General features: G+C 31.2%; 2 protein-coding genes and 1 pseudogene across 2 annotated transcripts; 2 read left to right on the top strand and 1 right to left on the bottom strand.

The window, feature by feature from the left end:
* Positions 1–505: 505 nt before the first annotated feature.
* LOC145208096 (DNA mismatch repair protein MutS-like) lies at positions 506–2,928 on the top strand (annotated as a pseudogene).
* Positions 2,929–2,956: 28 nt separating this feature from the next.
* Positions 2,957–4,426, bottom strand: LOC145208095 (bifunctional purine biosynthesis protein PurH-like). Its single transcript, XM_080078875.1, has one exon. The coding sequence runs from the start codon at positions 4,424–4,426 to the stop codon at positions 2,957–2,959; it is 1,470 nt and encodes a 489-aa protein (XP_079935001.1).
* An 8,654-nt stretch (positions 4,427–13,080) lies between these two features.
* On the top strand, positions 13,081–14,487 carry LOC145208094 (fumarate hydratase class II-like). Its single transcript, XM_080078874.1, has one exon. It carries the CDS (start codon positions 13,081–13,083, stop codon positions 14,485–14,487), a length of 1,407 nt encoding a protein of 468 aa, XP_079935000.1.
* Positions 14,488–21,102: the final 6,615 nt, after the last annotated feature.

The raw sequence follows: 21,102 nt of genomic DNA, 5'->3' as shown, positions 1-21,102 counted from the left end.
GCTGCAAAATTAGCAGGAATGCACGAAACTATTCTTTCTTTACCTAACGGGTATGATACGGTTATTGGGACAAAAGGTGGAATTTTGTTATCAGGAGGTCAAAATCAAAAAATAGGTTTAGCACGTTCTGTATATCATGATGTAAAGCTTTTAGTTCTTGATGAACCAAACTCTAACCTTGATGCTAAAGGCGAAATAGATTTTCTAAACTTAATAAAAGAAATACGACAAAAAAGAAAAACAACTACTTTTATAATGACACATAAAATACCTATACTACATGAAACAGACATAATAATTATTTTGAAAGATGGAATGGTAGTACAAATGGGAAAAAAAGAAGACATATTACCTGCCATAATAGATAAATTTACAAATAATAACAACAGTACTGCTAAAGGGAACCCTTCTTCTTATTATTCTGGCAAGATAAACTATTAGTAATATGTGTTGTAAAACATCATGAATATTATTACTATTGAGAATATATAAATAATTTATAATAATGAAAATAACACATACACCTATAGCCGCCCACTATTTAGAGCTAAAAGAACAGTATCCAGACTGTATACTGTTATATAGATTAGGAGATTTTTTGAAATCTTTTTTGAAGATGCAATTAAAGCATCAAAAATACTGAACATAGTTTTGACAAAAAGGGGTACTGTAAAAGAAAATTATGTGCCCATGTGCGGTGTGCCAGCACATAGCAGTGACAATTATATTTCAAAGCTAGTAAAAGCAGGATTTAAAATCGCAGTGTGTGAGCAACTTGAAACAGCTGAAGAAGCAAAAAAAAGGAATGGTAACAAAGCAATAATAAAAAGAGACATTGTTAAAATAATTACACCAGGCACAATATCAGAAGAAAACCTTCTGGAAGGGGATGATAATAACTTCATAATGTGTATATCTGAATACAACAACCAAGTATCAATAGCATGGGTCGATATATCAACAAAAAAATTCCTTTATCAGGATATTAATAAATCTGACCTATATTCCATGCTACTTTCCATAATGCCCAAAGAAGTATTAATACCTGACTCTTTTATTGAGCATAATAAAGATATAATATCTGCAATAAAAAAGCTTGATATAATCATTACAGACCACTCTGATATATTCTTCAATATAGAAAGAGCAAAATCTAATGTAAAAGAATATTTTAGTGTAGAATCATTATCATCCGCTTCATTAAAAGAAGACTCATCTTTGTGTGCTATTAGTGCTGTATTAGAATATGTGAACTTTACACAAATGGGTAACATGTATAACTTATACCCAGAAAAAAATAATACCTTACAAAGCATGTTCTTTGATTCTGGAGTTATAAAAAGCCTAAATCTTTTCAGTAATAATAAAAAAGAAAAAAGCTTATTTTCTACACTAAATAAAACACAGACGGCATGTGGAAAAAGGTTGTTAAAAGAATATATTACATTTCCCTTAACAAATACGTCCCTTATTAATGAGAGGCTTGAATGTGTATACTTTTACGTTGAAAATAGTAAGAAACGTATTATGTTAAGTCAAAAAATTTCACAATTTGGCGATCTAGAAAGATCGCTATCAAGAATAAACCTTAATAAAGGAGACACAAAAGACTTAAATACAATAAAAATGTGTTTAAAATATTCTTCAATTATATCAAATGAAATAGCAAGCGATTCTAGCCAAATAACATTGATAAAAAAAATATATGATTTTTTAAAGAAGGATGATGATATTTATGATTATATTAACTCTAACCTAAAGGAAGATAGCATTTCTAAGTCAGAAAACAAATTTATAATAGAAAAAAATAACTCTGAATTATCAGAAATATCTTATAAATTAAATAAATTGAAAGATACTATAAACAATCTTAAAGAAGAATATAAAAATACCACAAATGCTCAATCACTTAAAATATCTTCAAACAATCTAATAGGTTACTATATTGAAGTAAACAAAAAAGATAAAATAGATAATCCTATGTTCATACATAAGCAAAGTCTTGCAAACACTATAAGGTATACTACTGAAGAACTCATAGGGTTAGAATCTGATATTATAGACACACATAAAAAGCATCGTGATATAGAGTTAGAAATCTTTAATAAAATATGTGAAAAAGTAAAAAATAAAAGCAACTTGTTGTATGACATTTCAAAAGGAATGGCAATTCTGGATGTAATTCTATGTTTCGCTGAAAATGCAGTTATGTTCTCATACGTTAAACCTTTAGTAAATAATTCCTCTCAATTTATCATAGAAGATGGTAGGCACCCTGTGCTAGATATAGAAAACGATTTTGTAGCAAATAGTATAAACCTTACAAATAAACTATGTTTGCTTACAGGCCCTAATATGGCTGGTAAGAGTACTTTCTTAAGGCAAAACGCTATAATAGCTATTATGGCACAGATTGGTTCTTTTGTGCCAGCAACAAAAGCAACCATAGGGTGTGTAGATAAGATATTTAGTAGGGTTGGAGCACATGATGATATATTTTCAGGTCACTCTACATTCATGGTAGAAATGATGGAAACAGCATCTATATTGCGTAATGCTACTGAGAAAAGTCTTGTAATACTTGATGAAATTGGCAGAGGTACATCTCTTTATGATGGTATATCTATCGCTTCCGCAGTAGTAGAGTATATTCACGATAACATAAAATGCAAAACGATTTTTGCAACACATTATAATGAATTATCTTCATTATCTCTCACATTACCAAACTTAGAATGCTATTGTATGATAGTACAGAATGTAGACGATAAAATAATATTTATGCATAAAGTAGAAAAGGGTATAAGCAATAAATCTTATGGTATATACATAGCAAAAATGGCAGGTATTCCAGACAAAGTAATAGCACGATCAAACGAAATACTACAACAACATAAATCAAAGAAAGATAATAAAGTTGACGTATAGATCAATACAATAGGTTAAAAACCTAGCATTAGTGTTTAAAATGTCGCATACCTGTGAAGATCATAACCATATTTTTCTCATTCACATAATCAATAACTTCTTTATCTTTTATAGAGCCACCTGGTTGTATAACTGAAGTTATACCATATTTATAGGCGGCATCTATACCGTCACTAAAAGGGAAAAACGCATCTGAAGCCATAACAGACCCTTTAACATCTAAAGAGGCTTTTTCTATAGCTATTTTAACACTATCTATACGACTCATTTGGCCAGCACCTATACCAATAGTAGATTTATTTTTCACAAAAATTATAGCATTAGACTTTACATGCTTACATACTTTCCAAGCAAAAATTAAATCGTCTTCCTCTGAAGATGTAGGTTTTTTATTAGATACTATTTCAAATTTATCAAACAAATTTGCATCATCTTCTTGCATTAATAACCCATCAAAGCAGCTACGAAGCATAAATTTCTGTGTAAATTCTGATGAAAGCTCCAAAACCCTTACATTTTTCTTTTTTGATAATATTTTTTTTGCTCCCTCAGAAAAAGAAGGGGCAACAATTACTTCTAAGAACCCGCTTATTAAGATATTTGCTAAATCTTCGTCTATCTCGCGATTAACCGAAACTATACCTCCAAAACTGCTTACACTATCAGAATCAAAAGCTTTCTTATAGGCTTCAAGGATATTGATACCAACAGAAACACCACAAGGATTGTTATGCTTAACAATAACAGCACATGGTTCATCAAATTCTGAACATACCATAATTGCAGACTCGGTATCAAGCATATTGTTATAACTCATTTGTTTCCCTTGTAGCTGGGAAAATGGAAAATTATAATTAGAAGTATCAGAGTAAAAATACGCTTTCTGATGAGGGTTTTCACCATATCTAAAAGCTTCTTTCTTATGTAATACTGTAGGTATAATATCAGCAAAAACCGTATCCTCATTACCATCATCCTGTTCGAGTACAGGATGAGAAGCCTTTTCAGATTCAAACCAGTTAAATATATCAAAATCGTACTTACAAACATTCAAAAAAGCCTTTCTTGCCATATTTTTTCTGAAATTCACATCCGTAACAGCAGAAGTTAATGATTTATAATCCGATACACCACTAAGAACACATACTTCCTTAAAATTTTTTGCTGCAGCTCTAAGTAATGCAACACCGCCTATATCAATCATTTCTATTATCTCGTCAGGCTTTTTCTTAGACTTAACAGAATCAGAAAAAGGATATAAATTTACCACAACCAAATCAAATACCTGTATATCATTTACTTTTACGTCATGATAGTGTTCACTCTCAACAGCAAGTATTCCACCATGAATAATTGGATGCAAAGTCTTAACCCTGCCACCTAATATCTCAGGAAACCCTGTAACCTCTGAAACCTCCTTTGAAGGTATTCCCTTACTATTTAAAAAAGCACAGGTACTACCAGTTGCAACAATTTCCACACCACTTTCATTCAGCATGCTTGCAAGTTCAAAAAGATTTGTTTTATCAAAAACAGATATTAATGCTCTTTTAATTCTTTTCATATGTTTTGTATCTTATCCATAATAACATTAACAAAATCACCTAAGGTAGATGACATGTAAGAGATAAATATAAGCAAAGAAAAGAGTATAGTCAATATTTTCGGTATAAAAGTTAATGTCGCCTCATTTATTTGCGTTAACGCTTGAAACAAGGAAATAAGTAACCCAACAATCATAGCTGGTATCATTATAGGACTAGAAACTTTAATTAAAACCCATATAGCATTCCTGCCTATCTCAAGTACTTCTAAACTTTCCATACAAAGATTCAAAATAGTCCCAACAAACAGCTTGAGATTTCATAGCATATAAATCATTAAGAGTAGAAAAACCAAGAGGTGATGTCACATTCACTTCCATTAAACTACAATCATGAAAAAGATCAATACCAGCAATTTCAATACCATATTTCTTAAGATCACATCCTATATCCTCACAAACAGACCTCATTTTATCTGTAAGAACATGAGAAAAAACTTTTCCTCCCTTGCATATATTATTCATAACATGACCATCATTATTTTTTTTGAAAGAACCAAGAACCTTCCCTCCCAGAAGGATAACCCTAATATCTCCTTGATTCAAGCTATGTTGGTAAAACTTTTGCACAACAAAAGGAAAATTATACTTCTCTATATACATCTGAATCAAAGAATCCAGACTAGCATATTTTGAGTTAACATAAATAACAGAATCACCTCCAAAACTATAGAGTGGTTTAAAAACAACTTCTTCATATTCATTAATAAAACTACGTATAATATCCTTGTTTGAACTTATCAAAGTTGGCAAATTTTTGCTATATTTGGAATAATCAAAAATTTTTTCAGGATTATTACGTATTGCTACCGGGTTATTTATCATAAGGCAAGAAAGCCCTTCTAATAGGTACGTAGAAGTTATGTATTTCATATCAAAAGGGGGGTTTGGGCGGAAGATAAGAATATCAATAATATTCATATTGATAATTTCAGATGAAATACAATCGAAAAAACTATCTTTTAAGACAACCTTTTTGGCAATAGCATATACAGAACCTTCCTTATAGAAAAGGTCATCATGCGAATAAATATAATTATTATTACCCCTGTCTTGACTTTCTTTCATTAACAGCACAGTATTGTCTGAGCTGAAATTAATATTTTCATCGATCTGAAAAGCTATATTAAGCATGATTACACTAAATCCACATATAAATCATTAGAGTAGTATATCTCACTTCGCACAGTAAAAACATTGATTGAAACAATAGTATCTTCCCTTTACTCAGGATATTCTGATTCTGAGACAACAACAAATGTCTTGATGTCCAAAACGCCATCAATATCCCATATGAAATTTTCTATCTTCCGTAATGATGATGGGTCACCACTGATACCAATAAGGTAAACAACTCCTTTGAGTGTTTCTATATAATAAGATGAATATTTAGAAGATTTTGCTCGAATTAACACACTAACTTTAGAAGATACCCACTCATCATTAGAAAAATATTTATCTTTATCTTTTATATCAACATTATTAAACATGCCTATAACTCCTTTCACCTTCCATGCTAAAATAGAAGCCTGTATCCTATCCATCTTAGTTTTAACTTCACCATCAAGAAACACAACATTGTCTTTCACATCGACAGATATACCAGCATAATCAGATAATTTGTCACTTACTTTTTTTTTGACTTTCTCATCACCTATACTCATAAAGTTAAATATCTTTCTATCAGGCTTATCATGAACAAAATTCACAGCATAAAGACCAACAGCACTACCAAAAATAACCCCTGTAGTGCAAGAGGAAAGAAAAAAAAATATAAGCAAGGTTAGGTAACGAAACACCGAAATATCTATATTATATTATTCTCATTATACAATGGAAACTTATCACATAAAGCTTTAACCTTATGTAATGACTCTGAAATCGTAATTTTTTTCTCTATAACATCTGCTATTAAATTAGCAACATCAATAAAGTCATTTTCAGTAAGCCCTCTTGTTGTTAGTGGTGCAGAACCAATGCGTATACCAGAAGTAACAAAAGGAGACTTAGTATCAAAAGGAATAGCATTTTTATTACATACGATACCAGCGTTATCTAATAAATTAGCTGCTTCAAGACCAGACTCACATTTGTTAGTTATATCTACCAACACCATATGACATTCTGTACCGTTTGTAATAATATTAAACCCTCTCTCCATCAAAGAGTTAGCAAGTGCCTTTGCATTTTTTATGGTATCCAAAGCATATTTTTTATAACTATCTGTGAGTACTTCACCAAAAGCTACAGCTTTTGAAGCTATGATATGCATCAGTGGACCACCTTGGAGACCAGGAAACACTGCTGAATTTATCTTTTTCAATAAATCCTCACTATCAGTCATTATAAAACCACCCCTTGGACCCCTCAATACCTTGTGAGTAGTACTAGTTATTATATCAGAATAAGGATATGGTGTAGGATATGCACCAGCTGCAATAAGACCAGAATAATGTGCTATATCAGATAAAAGCACTGCTCCTACCTTATCTGCTATGCTCCTAAAACGCTTAAAATCCAATTTTTGGGTATATGCAGATGCACCTGCTATAATAAGCTTAGGAGAACACTCTACAGCTATTCTCTCAACATCATCCATGTCGATCATAAAAGTATTTTTATCAACACAATAAGATACACTATTAAACCACTTGCCAGAAAGATTTACTTTAGAACCATGTGTTAAATGACCACCATCACTCAAAGAAAAACCTAAAATAGTATCACCTGGGTTAAGTAAAGCCAGAAAAATAGCCTGATTAGCTTGAGAACCAGAATGTACCTGTACATTAGAAAATTTATAACCAAAAATCTCAGTCAATCTTTCCCTAGCAAGGTTTTCAACCTGATCAGCATACTCACAACCTTGATAAAATCTTTTACCAGGATAACCTTCAGCATACTTATTAGTAAAAATAGAATTAGCATCCATGGTAGCTTGGCTGACAAAATTCTCAGATGGTATTAAATTCAAAGTATCGCACTGACGAGACAATTCAGACTTTATTATGTTATGCACCTGAGGATCTACTTCTAACAATCTTTTAGTAAAAAAATCTTCCATTATAAACTCTCCTAAATTATTATTTTTTCAACTTATATGTCACCTAACTTATTAACACGTCGTATATGCCTGCTTTCATTAGAGAAGGGAGTAGATAAAAACTCAGCACATACCTTAATTGCATCTTCAGATGACACAAAACCAGAACCTAAACAAAGAACGTTAGCATTATTATGCTGCCTAGATAGCCTCGCTACTTCAACAGAATAACAAAGTGCTGCCCTTATACTAGGGCTTCTATTTGCCTTGATGCTCATTCCTACTCCCGTATAACATACAAAAATTCCAGCCAACGTATTGTCTCTGATAATACATTCAACAGCATCACTACAAAAATCGACGTAGTCCACACTAATATCGGAAGAAAAGCACCCAACATCATAAATTTTTCCATATCTATCACTCAAAGATGTTTTTATCAAATCTTTCAAAGTATTTCCAGCATGGTCACATGCAAAAATAACACCAGAAAACCCTACCTTCATGCCAAAATTTTTTAACTATTGCATATCAATATAACACATAATGAACTATAAGAATAGCACTTGGGCATCATATATGATATATACTATTATTATATAGTACTAAAATATAAGAATTTAAGGCAGTAACATATATAATATTAAAAGTTTTCTTATATTTTATAGTAAAGTGTACTTCCTTATATAAAATATCTTTGATTTAAATAATAAAACAATCATTAAAATAACAGTACATTAACCAATATTTTTCATTATAAAGCACATATATTTCATTCTATAACCTATATTTATTCACCCTTCTTCAAAGTCTTCAACATCTTTTATCATTGCATAATTACATGCTCTGAATCTATTCTTTATGAGAGACACATTATATTCACTTATACCATTAGAGATCAATACAGCACCACCTAATTGCAATCCTATTTCAAAATTCTCTGGAATCAATATATGTGCGCCTATACTCTTATAATAATCAGATTCTGATAAATCTTGTACTCTTAATATTATAATTAAATCAGGAAAATTAGCATTTATAACACGTATTGCTTTTTTTGTAACTATTTTGTTTTTAAATGATATTATTATTATTTTTGCACGTCCAGCACCAATAGATTTCAACACAGATACTTTAGTTATATCACCATGATAAACAGGAAACTTCTCATTCTTATATTTTTCAATCACAGAAGTACTGGAATCTACTGCAACATAATTCAGTTTTCCAACTGCAAGCATTTTTGCAACCATTTTACCAGCCTTGCCAAACCCAACAACAATTATATGATTTTCGATATCCATAGTTTCTAATTCTAGAATATTATTAGCATCTTTAGGGATAGATTTGTCTTCAAACCTCCTTTCTATAATCGTTCCAATATATGACAATAAAGGAGTCAGTGCCATAGTTACAGTAACTATTGCTATAACCATATTCAAATATTCATAAGGTATAACTTCCTTTTTAAAGGCCAAGTTAGAAAGAATAAGTGCAAACTCACTTCCTTGAGCTAGAAGTAGCCCTCCATGTACAGCAGAACCTCGCTTGAAACCAAATAATATGCCAAGAGATATTATAACAAATGACTTTAACCCAATAAGTGCAAAAGAGTAAACAAGTATCATAATAGATTCTTCAACTAAAAAGGATATATCTATCGACATTCCTATAGTCATAAAAAACAACCCTAATAGCAAGCTTTTAAAGGGTAATACTACATTTTCTACTTCTCGTACATATTCAGTTTCAGCAACTAGAAGCCCTGCTACAAAAGCACCCATTGCCATTGAAAGATCTAAATGTTCAGTTATTGCTGCTGAACCAAGGACTATTAACAAAGTTGTGGCTATAAATAACTCATTACTCTTTGTAGAAGCTATTATTTTAAAACAAGGACGCAATAAAAGTCTCCCTATAACAAATATTGATACAAGAACAATAGAAGCTTTTACTAATGCTTGACTTACAGGGAACAAAAGCCCTTGAGGAACATCAGACTCTAATAACGGCACAAGAGCAAGTAACGGAACAACTGCAAAATCTTGAAGTATCAATACTGCAGTAGCCAGCCTACCAACTTGTTTGTTTTGCAAACCACTATCACTGACAACTTGTAAAACAAGCGCTGTAGACGAAAGCGCCAAACCACTCCCAAGTATCAAAGCGGAGTTAATATCCATATTAGCACCATGATAAAGTGATATAAAAATCAAAGATGCTGTAACTATCACTTGAAGAGACCCAAATCCAAAAACATGCCTCCTCATGGCCATTAACCTTTCAAAGGTAAGCTCTAAACCTATTAAAAATAATAAGAATACAACCCCGAACTCTGCAACAGACTCAATAACAATGACAGAATGAATAAAACCCATGCCATTGACACCTATAAAAGCTCCAGCAACAAAGTAACCTATAACAGGATTTATCTTAAGACGCAAAAAAACTGTTACAGTAAAAACAGCAGCAAACAACAATATTATAACTTCAAACAAATTAGAAGATTTTTCAGATATATATGTTAAAGTATCGAACATTGCTTCAAATAAATAAAAAATACGTTTTTTCTCAACAAGAACACTGTAGTGTAAAACATACAAATGATAATAAAAAGAAAATAACTTCCACTAAGAGTATCAAAATAAGGTAAATTTCTCTATAACATGAAATGTAAGCAGCAAATTAAATAAAAATAACAACCTATCTCAACCAGAAAACAACAGGTTTTATGAAAAAACTTTATCAAATATATAATCAACATTAGACATATAGTATCCCATGTCATCTAACTCACTGAAGTCATTGTTATATGCTTTACATATTTCCTCATCCTTTCTTAATGCAGAAAGAAAATCAGGATATTTCTCTCCCCACACCATCTTTGCCATACTCTGAACTTTGGAATAAGCAGAGTCTCTTGTCATACCATAATCAACTAACTTCAATAATACTCTTTGAGAAAGAAACAACTTTTTAGCATTTTTAATATTTCTACCGATATTTTTTTCATCAATAACGATATTGTTTAATACATTCACAAGACGATTAATAGCAAAATCAATTGTAATACATGCATCAGGAAATATAAACCTCTCAACAGATGAATGTGATATATCTCTTTCATGCCAAAGAGGTATATTTTCACATGCAGGAATAAAATAACTACGTATTACACGAGATAAACCTGTTAAATTTTCAGATAATATAGGATTCCTCTTATGCGGCATAGCAGAACTACCCTTTTGACCTTCAGAGAAAAATTCGGACATTTCCGACATCTCTGTTCTCTGACAGTGACGAATCTCAAGAGCTACGTTCTCTATGGAGGAAGCTATAATAGAAAATATAGAAAACAACATAGCATGCCTATCCCTAGAGACTACCTGAGAAGAGATTGTCTGTTGTTTCAAATTCAAAAAGTCTGCTACATATTCTTCAATTTTAGGTGAGATATTAACAAAATTACCCATAGCCCCAGAAATTTTACATACTGATACTTCATCTCTAACAGAGCTCAACCTATTATAGGCTCTATCAAACTCCGCATAAAATCTCGCGAACTTCAATGACAAACTCATGGGTTCCCCGTGCACACCATGGCTTCGGCCCATGATTAATATATCTTTAGTTTTAAAAGCAATACTTTTCAAGGTTTCTTTAACCTTAACTATGCCATCTAGAATAATATCTATAGAATCTCTCAACTGCATGGATAGACACGTATCCAAAAGATCTGAACTTGTCATTCCCATATGAAGAAACCTAGATTCAGGACCAATAAACTCTGCAACAGAGCTTAAAAAAGCTATTATATCATGCTTAGTATCTTCTTCTATTTCATTAATTCTTGAAACATCATACTTAGCATTAGATAATATTGCATCTAAGGAATCCTTAGGTATTATACCAATTTCACAATAAGCACGACACACTGCAAGTTCAATCTCCATAAAGGTATTAAATTTGCCACTATCATTCCATATATCTAATAAAACCTTTCTACTGTATCTCTCAAGCATAATACTACTCCGCAACCACTCTAGAAACTGTTAAAGTCAAAGAACAAGTTAGTTCAGGATGAAGGCAAACTTCAAATTTATGAACACCTAGATCTTTTATATGTGCCTTCTCTAGATGTATATTTTTAGCAGGAATATCAGCCCCTCTTTCAGATAAAAGCTTAGATATATCACGAGCAGATATAGAACCAAATAATTTATCATCATCGGTAGCATTAACAAACATTTCAATGTCAGTCATGTCAATAACAGAGTCATAAAGAACTTTCATAGAGTTCATTTCCTGTTCAGATTGACGCTTTAAATTTTCCCTATATTCTTCAAGGTTTTCAATGTTCTTAGAGGTAGCACGAACAGCCTTGCCATGCGACAAGAGGTACTTAGCAAACCCAGGACGAACATCAAGTATATCACCCTTTGCAAGAAATTTTTTAGAAGACTTTCTAAAATTTTCTTTCAAAATCAAAGAAATCATCTTACTCATGAAAACACCTATCTCAAAAATTCACAAAAACAATTATATAAAACTATCCTTTTCTATTTCTCGCACAAAATGGCAAGAAAGCTATAGCTCTAGCACGCTTTACTTCACGCCTTATCCTTCTCTGATGTTTAGGGCACAAACCATTAAGCCTAGCTGAAAAAATTCTACCACCATAAGAAACGAATTTTCTTAAAAGAGGTATATTTTTATAATCAATATTCTTATCGGGTACGCCATCAAGAGCACACTCCTTACGCCTATTTGTAGGCACAATTTTAGCATTAAACAAAGATCCATCCGTTACAGATTTTTTTCTCGTGTCACCACCGCCAGTATTCGTATTCATAATAAAACAACCAAAACTTAATCAACAGACTCTTTCATAATGAGCTTGGTATTGACCTTAGATATATCAAAATTCTTAGAATCATGCTTAAGAAGCAAAGACCTTATAACAATTCTGTTATGCTTCATCCTGTCAACACAAACGCGCACTGTAGATCCATTATTACTCTTCACAAAAATAGTAAATGCATGAGCTTTGCTAACATTATCTCTAGTAAGATAAGCAAGATCTAGAAACCCATGATACTCTTTAAGGAGCAATTCAACACCTTTCTCTCCAAGCTCCTTGACAACAGAATCTATAAAGTTGCTTACTTCAACACCTGCAAGACCACTATTTATAAGAAAAGTGACTTCATATATGTAATCTGACATCTCAAATATTAACTTTCATTTATTATCACTCCCAGAAACCGTATTCTAACATATATTCATGAAAACACAACCTAAAATTATATAACAGAAAAATAATTAATTATTACCAGTAATAAGCATAAAATATGCATAATTTTGAAAAGTATAACACTCTTATAAGCTTACTTCTATACTCAATATACTTAACCAATATTAATATTCAAAAAAATATATTTTATACTATGATTTATTTTGCTTTTGTGTAGAATATAACTCGCGTTTTAAAGTATTAGGTTAGTATATGTACAGAGAAGAAATGGATACCTTAGGAACAATAAAAGTACCTACTCATAAATACTGGGGTGCTCAAACTCAACGATCTCTTGAAAATTTCAAAATAGGTGATAAAGAATCAGGGATTGATATTATGCCACTCTCTATAGTGAGATCAATAGCAAAAATAAAACTAGTTACTGCTATAATTAATTCAAGAAAAAATAAAATCTCACCTGAAATAGCAGATGCTATTATAAAATCTGCTAAAGAGGTGATAGATGGAAAATTAGATGACCATTTTCCTCTTGTGGTATGGCAAACTGGCTCTGGAACACAGACAAACATGAATGTCAATGAGGTTATATCAAACAGAGCAATAGAGGTGCTTGGAGGTAAAATAGGAACAAAGCAACCTGTTCACCCTAATGACCATGTAAATATGGGTCAATCATCAAATGATACCTTTCCAACCGCTATGCATATATCAACTGCTATTTTGCTCAATGAGAAACTAATACCATCTTTATTGAACATAAAAAAATCAATACTGAGGAAAGTTAAAGAGTTCAAAAACATAATAAAAATAGGCAGAACCCATATGCAGGATGCTACACCTTTAACATTGGGACAGGAATTTTCTGCATTTGCTGAACAATTATCATTAAATGTTGATAGGATAAATGATGCTATGCCAAGGGTATATCAGCTTCCGCAAGGAGGAACAGCTGTTGGAACAGGTATTAATTCTTTCAAATCTTTTCCTGCTATGTTTGCAAAAGAAATGGCAAACCTTACAAATCTTCCGTTCGAGACATCAAAAAACAAATTTGAGTCATTATCTTCAAAAGATACCATGCTAGAAATAAGCAGCATAAGCTGCATGGTAGCATCGTCATTAATGAAATTAGCAAACGATATAAGGCTACTTTCATCTGGACCTAGGTGTGGGATAGGTGAAATAATGATACCAGAAAACGAACCAGGATCATCAATAATGCCAGGAAAGGTAAATCCAACACAATGTGAATCTTTAAGCATGATATGCGCTCAAGTTATGGGAAATAATGTTGCAGTAACAAATGGATGTGCAAATGGCCACCTACAGCTCAACGTATACTCACCTATGATAATATATAATATATGCAAATCTCTCACCATGTTATCAAACGGAATGGACAGTTTTGAAAAAAATTGTATCTCCGGGATAAAAGCTAACATTAAGAACATATCAAAAAACCTAGATAATTCCTTAATGCTATCAACAGCACTTAACAAAACCATAGGTTATGATAAAACATCAAAGATTACCAAAAAAGCTCATACGGATGGCACCTCCTTATTGGAAGCATCAAATGAACTAGGTTTCATAAGTGAAGAAGAGTTCAAAAAAATAGTCGACCCTAAAAAAATGACCGAGGCTGATAATGACTAATACAGTTACCAACAAAAACCTATTTATATTATAACCAACTTAAAATTTTTGTAGATGGCACCTACTTAGGTGCCAAAAGTATATTATATATTAAAGAAACTATTTCCTATCCATAAGTCCCATTCTAAATTTGTTTCTGTATGCTATTTTTCTTCTAGCTTCTTTTTTCTTTTCTCTACGAATTTCAGAAGGTTTTTTATACACGCGTTTTCTAGAAAAGGGCATTCCTTCCCTTTGTAACATCCTCTTTAATTGCCTAGAAGATTGTTCTACATCCTCATGATGTACACACACATAAAGCAAAACATTAGCCAACTTAATACCTCTCAAAAAATCAAAAATTACTGTGTAGAACCGGAAGGCTTGGATTTCATAGATTCAAAAAACTCGATATTATTCTTAGTTTTCATAACCTTATCCTTAAGAAATTCCATAGCATCTACAGGAGCCATACCTGATAAAACTCTACGCAAGACCCATATTTTATTCAAAATACTTCTATCAAGCAACAGCTCTTCCCTTCTAGTCCCAGATTTCACTATATCTATAGCAGGAAAAATTCTTTTTTCATGCAATTTCCTATCAAGAACTATTTCACAATTACCAGTACCCTTGAAATCTTCATAAACAACCTCATCCATCCTGGACCCAGTGTCTATTAAAGCAGTAGCAATAATTGTCAACGACCCTCCATTCTCAATATTTCTAGCAGAGCCAAAAAACCTCTTAGGACGCTGTAAAGCATTTGAATCAACACCACCACTCAAAACTTTTCCAGATGAAGGAGTAATAGCGTTATATGCACGAGCAAGCCTTGTTATAGAATCTAAAAGAATTATAACATCTTTCCCTTGCTCTACATTTCTACGAGCCTTCTCTATTATAAGCTCAGCAACCTGAACATGTCTAGAAGCAGGTTCATCAAAAGTAGAACTAACAACCTCTCCTTTGACAGATCTCTGCATATCTGTTACTTCTTCAGGCCTTTCATCAATTAATAAAACCATCAAAATCATATCAGGATGGTTCTTAGATATTGAGTGAGCTATACTTTGTAAAAGTATAGTTTTCCCACTTTTAGGCGGCGCTACAATCAATGCTCTTTGCCCCTTTCCAATTGGTGATACAATATCAATAATTCTAGAACTTAAATTATAATTTTTATCTAAAGATTCACCATCAAAGTCTTCATCATCAACTTCAAGCCTAAGATGAAAATCAGGATATAATGGAACAAAAGAATCAAAATGTCCATACCTAGAATTTTTTAAAAAATTAGGATCCCCATTTTTTCCTACAACACTTATAAGTGCACAGTATTTTTCATCTTTCTTAGGAGGCCGAACCTCTCCTGACACCATATCACCTGTTCTTAGTGCAAACCTTCTTATTTGTCCAGGAGATATATATACATCATCTGGATTAGGTAGGTAATTAGATAAAGGAGACCTCAAGAAACCATAGCCATCCTGTAATATTTCTAATATACCACTGTATATCAATTTTTTTTCATAAAATAATTTTTTTATAACATTAAAAATTATTTCTTCCTTACACATACTAGAAGCATTCACTATATCCAAGCTTTCTGCTAAATCTAATAAACTTGTAATATCCTGAGTCCTGAGGGAATCAATCATCAACACTTCTTTTTTTGCTGATTTTTCTATTATAGCCATTATAATGATTAACTATTGTAAACTATACCTAAGAAGCCCTTGTATAAAATTTGGAAAGAGGCCCTAAGGAAAACATAAAAGAAAAACGACGTATCACTTATAACACAAATATAATTATAAAAGTCGTCAAAGACGCACCCGAATTTCAAATTTGCCATACACAGGCAAAAATCACGAGCAAAAACGCAATATAAAGAACAAAGCAAAGCCCAACTCTTCATAACGAGTCAAATCTACCGAGAAAGTGTAACACAAAGCATAGCGCACTTCAACAAATATCCGTTATTAATACTCAAAAATAAAAATACTATTTTTGGCGCATAAAAACCTCATTTGTACAACAGCTTGATACTTTTAAAGTTTCAACAATGCGCTTTGCTTCAGTCAAACTAAATGGCAATCTTCTTGGATCATCAAAAGAAATTTCTTCACAAAAAAACGACTGAACGGGTGGTAAAACCTTATGTTTTATACCATCCAATGAAGAACTCAAATTTTATCTAAAACAATTGCTAAGTCAACATCAGAACCACACACTCTACTTTCCACAGATTTAGAAGGTTTTTCTTTTATACGAGCAACAACACTCCTGTTATCACATGACCCCCAAGAGACATAATTGGGAGAATTCATATCAAAACTTCTTATCCTTCTATATGAGGAAAGTTCTGGAGCAAAATATACCATGTCTCTCAAAACATCCTTACACAAGCCTCCTATAGAATAGAGAAGATACTCTTTATTTATTTCAAAAATATTTACTTTTGATGCATCTTCAAAAAAAAATGTTGCATGGAAAGCACTTCCTGGTTTATAAAAAAAGGTTTAGGGTTGAAATTACCACTAAACTTTTCACGAATAATATCTCTTATTTTGTGTACAGTAACAATAACATGATCAATATCATAACTAAAACGCGTTATAATTTCGAACTGCCCTGGCTCTCTTTCATCAACTATATCATAAAATATATCGAAAACCGAACAATCATTTCTTATATCATTTACATATTTTGAATCTGCATAAAATTCTATCTCCGTTTTAACAGCACATTTCAAATTTAACTCAGACAAAAGAACCTTAAAAAACATTTTGAGCACCTACTTTGAATCTATTTTACAATCTTAACACCTACCCACTTTATCGTTTTTATGTTTTTTGTCAGAATAGTAAGCTCAATATCATCAAAGATAAAAGACTCATTTTCTTGTGGGATCCTATTATTTTTATTAATTATAAAGCCAGATAAAGTATTAGCAACATCACTATCAAAGGACACATCAAGTATCTTATTGAAATCAATTAATGGCAAATCTCCTCTAATATGATACGTGTTTTCACTGAGTTTAATTACCTTATCCTCAAAATTAATATCAAACATCCTCTCTTTTATATCAGAAAAAGAAACTACTCCTCTTACATCCCCATACTCATTAACAACAATTGCAACTCCTTCCTATCTTTTGTAAAATTTATTAGCTGCGTTGATATACTATTAGTATCTGGTGATATGTACGGTTTATCATAAAAATAATCAATATCAACATTTTCTAATGCTGCCTTACCCTTAGATAGGACAAACTCTTCATACCTTTTTTTATTAAAAACACATACTATATTATCACAAGATCCAACCCATATTGGTATATTATTATATATAGAATTATTAATCACTTTTATAATACATTCCTTACTTTGATCTTTACATAATGAAAATACTTCCGATTTTCTAACCATTATGTCTGTAACAGAAATATCAGAAAGGCTCAATATATTATCAACAATATCAACAATATTTGCCTTATATAAGTCTCCTTTATTTTGATTTTTATGAAAAAGAATAATTCCACGTAGAACCTCATATGTATCAGAATTATCTGTGTTTTTTACCGAATAAAGCGCCAATACCTTATCTACAAAAAAACATAGCATCCTTGTAAGAGGAGAAAAAATATAATTAACAACCCTTATGAAAGGTGCTAGTGCCATACCAATCTTTTCTGGGTAACATATCGTGTATGTTTCGGCACTGCTTCTGCAAAAACAAAAATTATTATTGTGGTAAAAAGTGTAGCAAAAATTACTGTCATACCACCTAAAATTTCTGAAGTTATAAATGTAACTAGAGAAGATATCATAATATTAATAGCATTATTTGCTAGCAATATGGTCGATAAAACCTTTTCCTATGCTCTAAGATACGTATTAATAAATCTGCTCTGCTATTCCCGTCTTTCAATCTAATTTGGTTTATCTTTGGAATACTAACCGCAGTCAATGTGGTCTCGGTTGCGGATAACAAAGATGACGTAAATATCAATAAAAGAAAAAATATAAGTAAAAAAACTACTATCACTTTAGATTCACAAAATTAAAATAATATGACCAAAAATTTATTTATCAAGTCCTAGAATGAAAACAGGTATATCTTTTTTTATGTCATAAGAAACATTTATACTTCCTCTTGATACTAACTTATTGGTATCCTTATCAAATATTAAATTACTCTTGGTGTATGGACACACTATGTATTTCATCAATTTATCAAGCATATTATCATTCATGCAAAATAATATTACCAATTTACAAAAGACGTACTTTAACTAACGTACAGTATATTATATTATTATAGAGTTAAAATAATACAAAATTTTTAAAATATGAATGAAAACATGAATCTCTTTATAGCAACAGTAATATCAATAGTAATATTGATGTTGTGGACTAGGGTTATATCACCAACTCATAACAACACAGTTATTAGCAAAAATAAAGAGACCAATTCTACCAATAATAAGCAACAAAAACAGTCTACACAATTGCCATTAAAAGAGGTTAGCGAAGCTTTGTTAGAATTAGAGCGAGTATACATAAAGAACGATCAAATAGAAGGTTCTTTTTCCATGACAGATTCAAGTATAATGATTGATGATATCAAACTTAAAAATTATCATTCTTCAATTCAACAGAATGATCTAATAACAATTTTATCACCAATGCAAACAACTAATGAAACATTAGTTGAGTTTGGATGGGTGGAACCTCAAACTAGAGAAAGAATAAAAATACCAGTAAAGTGGGATGTAAACAGAGAAAAAATAGATAATAATGATAAAATATCATTCTCCTTTGCGAAAGAAGGAGTGCTTTTTGATATCACAATCACAGCTAAAGATAATTATATTTTTGAAGTTGATCAAACTGTTATAAATAAATCAGAAAATGATTTTGCCTTTTCACGGTTTTGGAAAGTTAAAAAAAAGATTAACAAAAAATGAAATACAAAATCCTTCCTTTATTTCTCATGAAGGATTCTCTGCCCTTATTACAGACAAATTAGAAGAAATACAATATAAAAAATATTAGGAACAAAAAAATTATGGAATAAATTTGAAGATACTACAGATCGTGGAAAAAAATGGTTGGCAGCTGGAGACAAATATTGGTTCACCTCCGTAATATTTGACAATACAAAAAATTTATCAAAATTACACCTACTTGGAATAGGAAGCCAGAGCGATGTAGATAAACCCGTATATGTGAAAAATAATGGACTTTCAGCATATTTTGTTACTAATAAAAACATCTTACAACCAAATTCTCAATATTCAGAAAAATACTTTATATATGCAGGTCCTAAAAAAATAGACATCTTAGACACACATAAACGCAACATCCCAGTCTCTATATTCGATAGGAACATAGATTTTGGTATTTTATATTTTATTACTAGACCAATTCTGCATGTATTAACAGTTCTAAATTCATTTGTACATGACTTTGGAATGTCTATAATACTGTTAACAATGATAATCAAGATTTTACTTCTACCACTTGCTATTAAATCTCAAAGATCGACAACTAAAATGCATGATTTGCAACCGCGCATACAAAGTATCAAAGAAAATTTCTCAGATAAAACAGAAGCAAATAAAAAGATTATAGAACTATTTAAAGAAAATAATATCAACCCTGCAGCTTCAATACTTCCTATTATAATTCAAATACCAATATTCTTTTCCCTTTATAAAGTATTATACATAACTATAGAAATGAGACACAGTAACTTCTTTGGATGGATAAATGACCTATCTGCTGTAGACCCTTCTAATATTTTTGACCTTTTTGGTTTGTTAGAATACCCTGTTTTATCAATACATGTAGGAATTCTTTCATTATTGCTTGGTTTATCAATGATAATTCAACAAAAAATTACAATTAATAAATCAAACTCTTCAACTCAAGCTTTAAGATACATGCCGTATATATTCATATTCATATCATCTCAATTTCCTTCAGGTCTTCTCTTATACTGGATTTCAAGTAACACTATATCCTCTCTCCAACATGTGTTTATAAAAAGAGCTTTAACTTGATAAATTCACAAAAATATGTACAATACTAAAGATGACAGAAAATACTATACGTGAAAAAAGAAATTCTAGATTTCTTTCAATACAGGCAATATATAATTTATTATTTGATATCAGATATGAAATTGTTCAAAAAGAGGACATATGTAACTCTTATGTTTATCAAAAAATAAAAGATATTGTAGAGACAGAAAAAAAAGAATTTTATATAAAAAATGGATATGACAAACAATTTGCTGATGATTTAATTTTAGCGACTTTTAATGATAGAGGCATACTAGATGATATAATTTCACCTCACTTGCATGAGTGGAAAATAGAAAGGCTTGACATATTAAAACTCACCATATTAGAATTAGCAACTTGCGAATTGTTATACTATAAAAGTATAGACCATTTAACAATACTGAATGATTATATAAAAGCATCCAGTATTTTTATATGTGATATAAAGGAAACAAACTTTATAAATGCAATACTCGACAGAATAGCTTACCAAATACGCGATATATAAGATCATTAATCATATAAAAATTCCATTATTTTCTTCAAATAACTTCCCT

Source organism: Phallusia mammillata, unplaced genomic scaffold, assembly GCF_965637545.1.
Source record: "Phallusia mammillata unplaced genomic scaffold, kaPhaMamm4.hap1.1 HAP1_SCAFFOLD_207, whole genome shotgun sequence".
Lineage (NCBI taxonomy): Eukaryota > Metazoa > Chordata > Ascidiacea > Phlebobranchia > Ascidiidae > Phallusia > Phallusia mammillata.
The sequence above is the reverse complement of the archived record's forward strand: the minus strand, read 5'-3'. Positions and strand labels throughout refer to the sequence as shown.

What these genes read in the sequence shown, in the direction of transcription:
- LOC145208094 (XM_080078874.1), top strand. Translation starts at nt 13,081, where the DNA reads ATGTACAGAGAAGAAATGGATACCTTAGGAACAATAAAAGTACCTACT.
- LOC145208095 (XM_080078875.1), bottom strand. Translation starts at nt 4,426, where the DNA reads ATGCTGAATGAAAGTGGTGTGGAAATTGTTGCAACTGGTAGTACCTGT.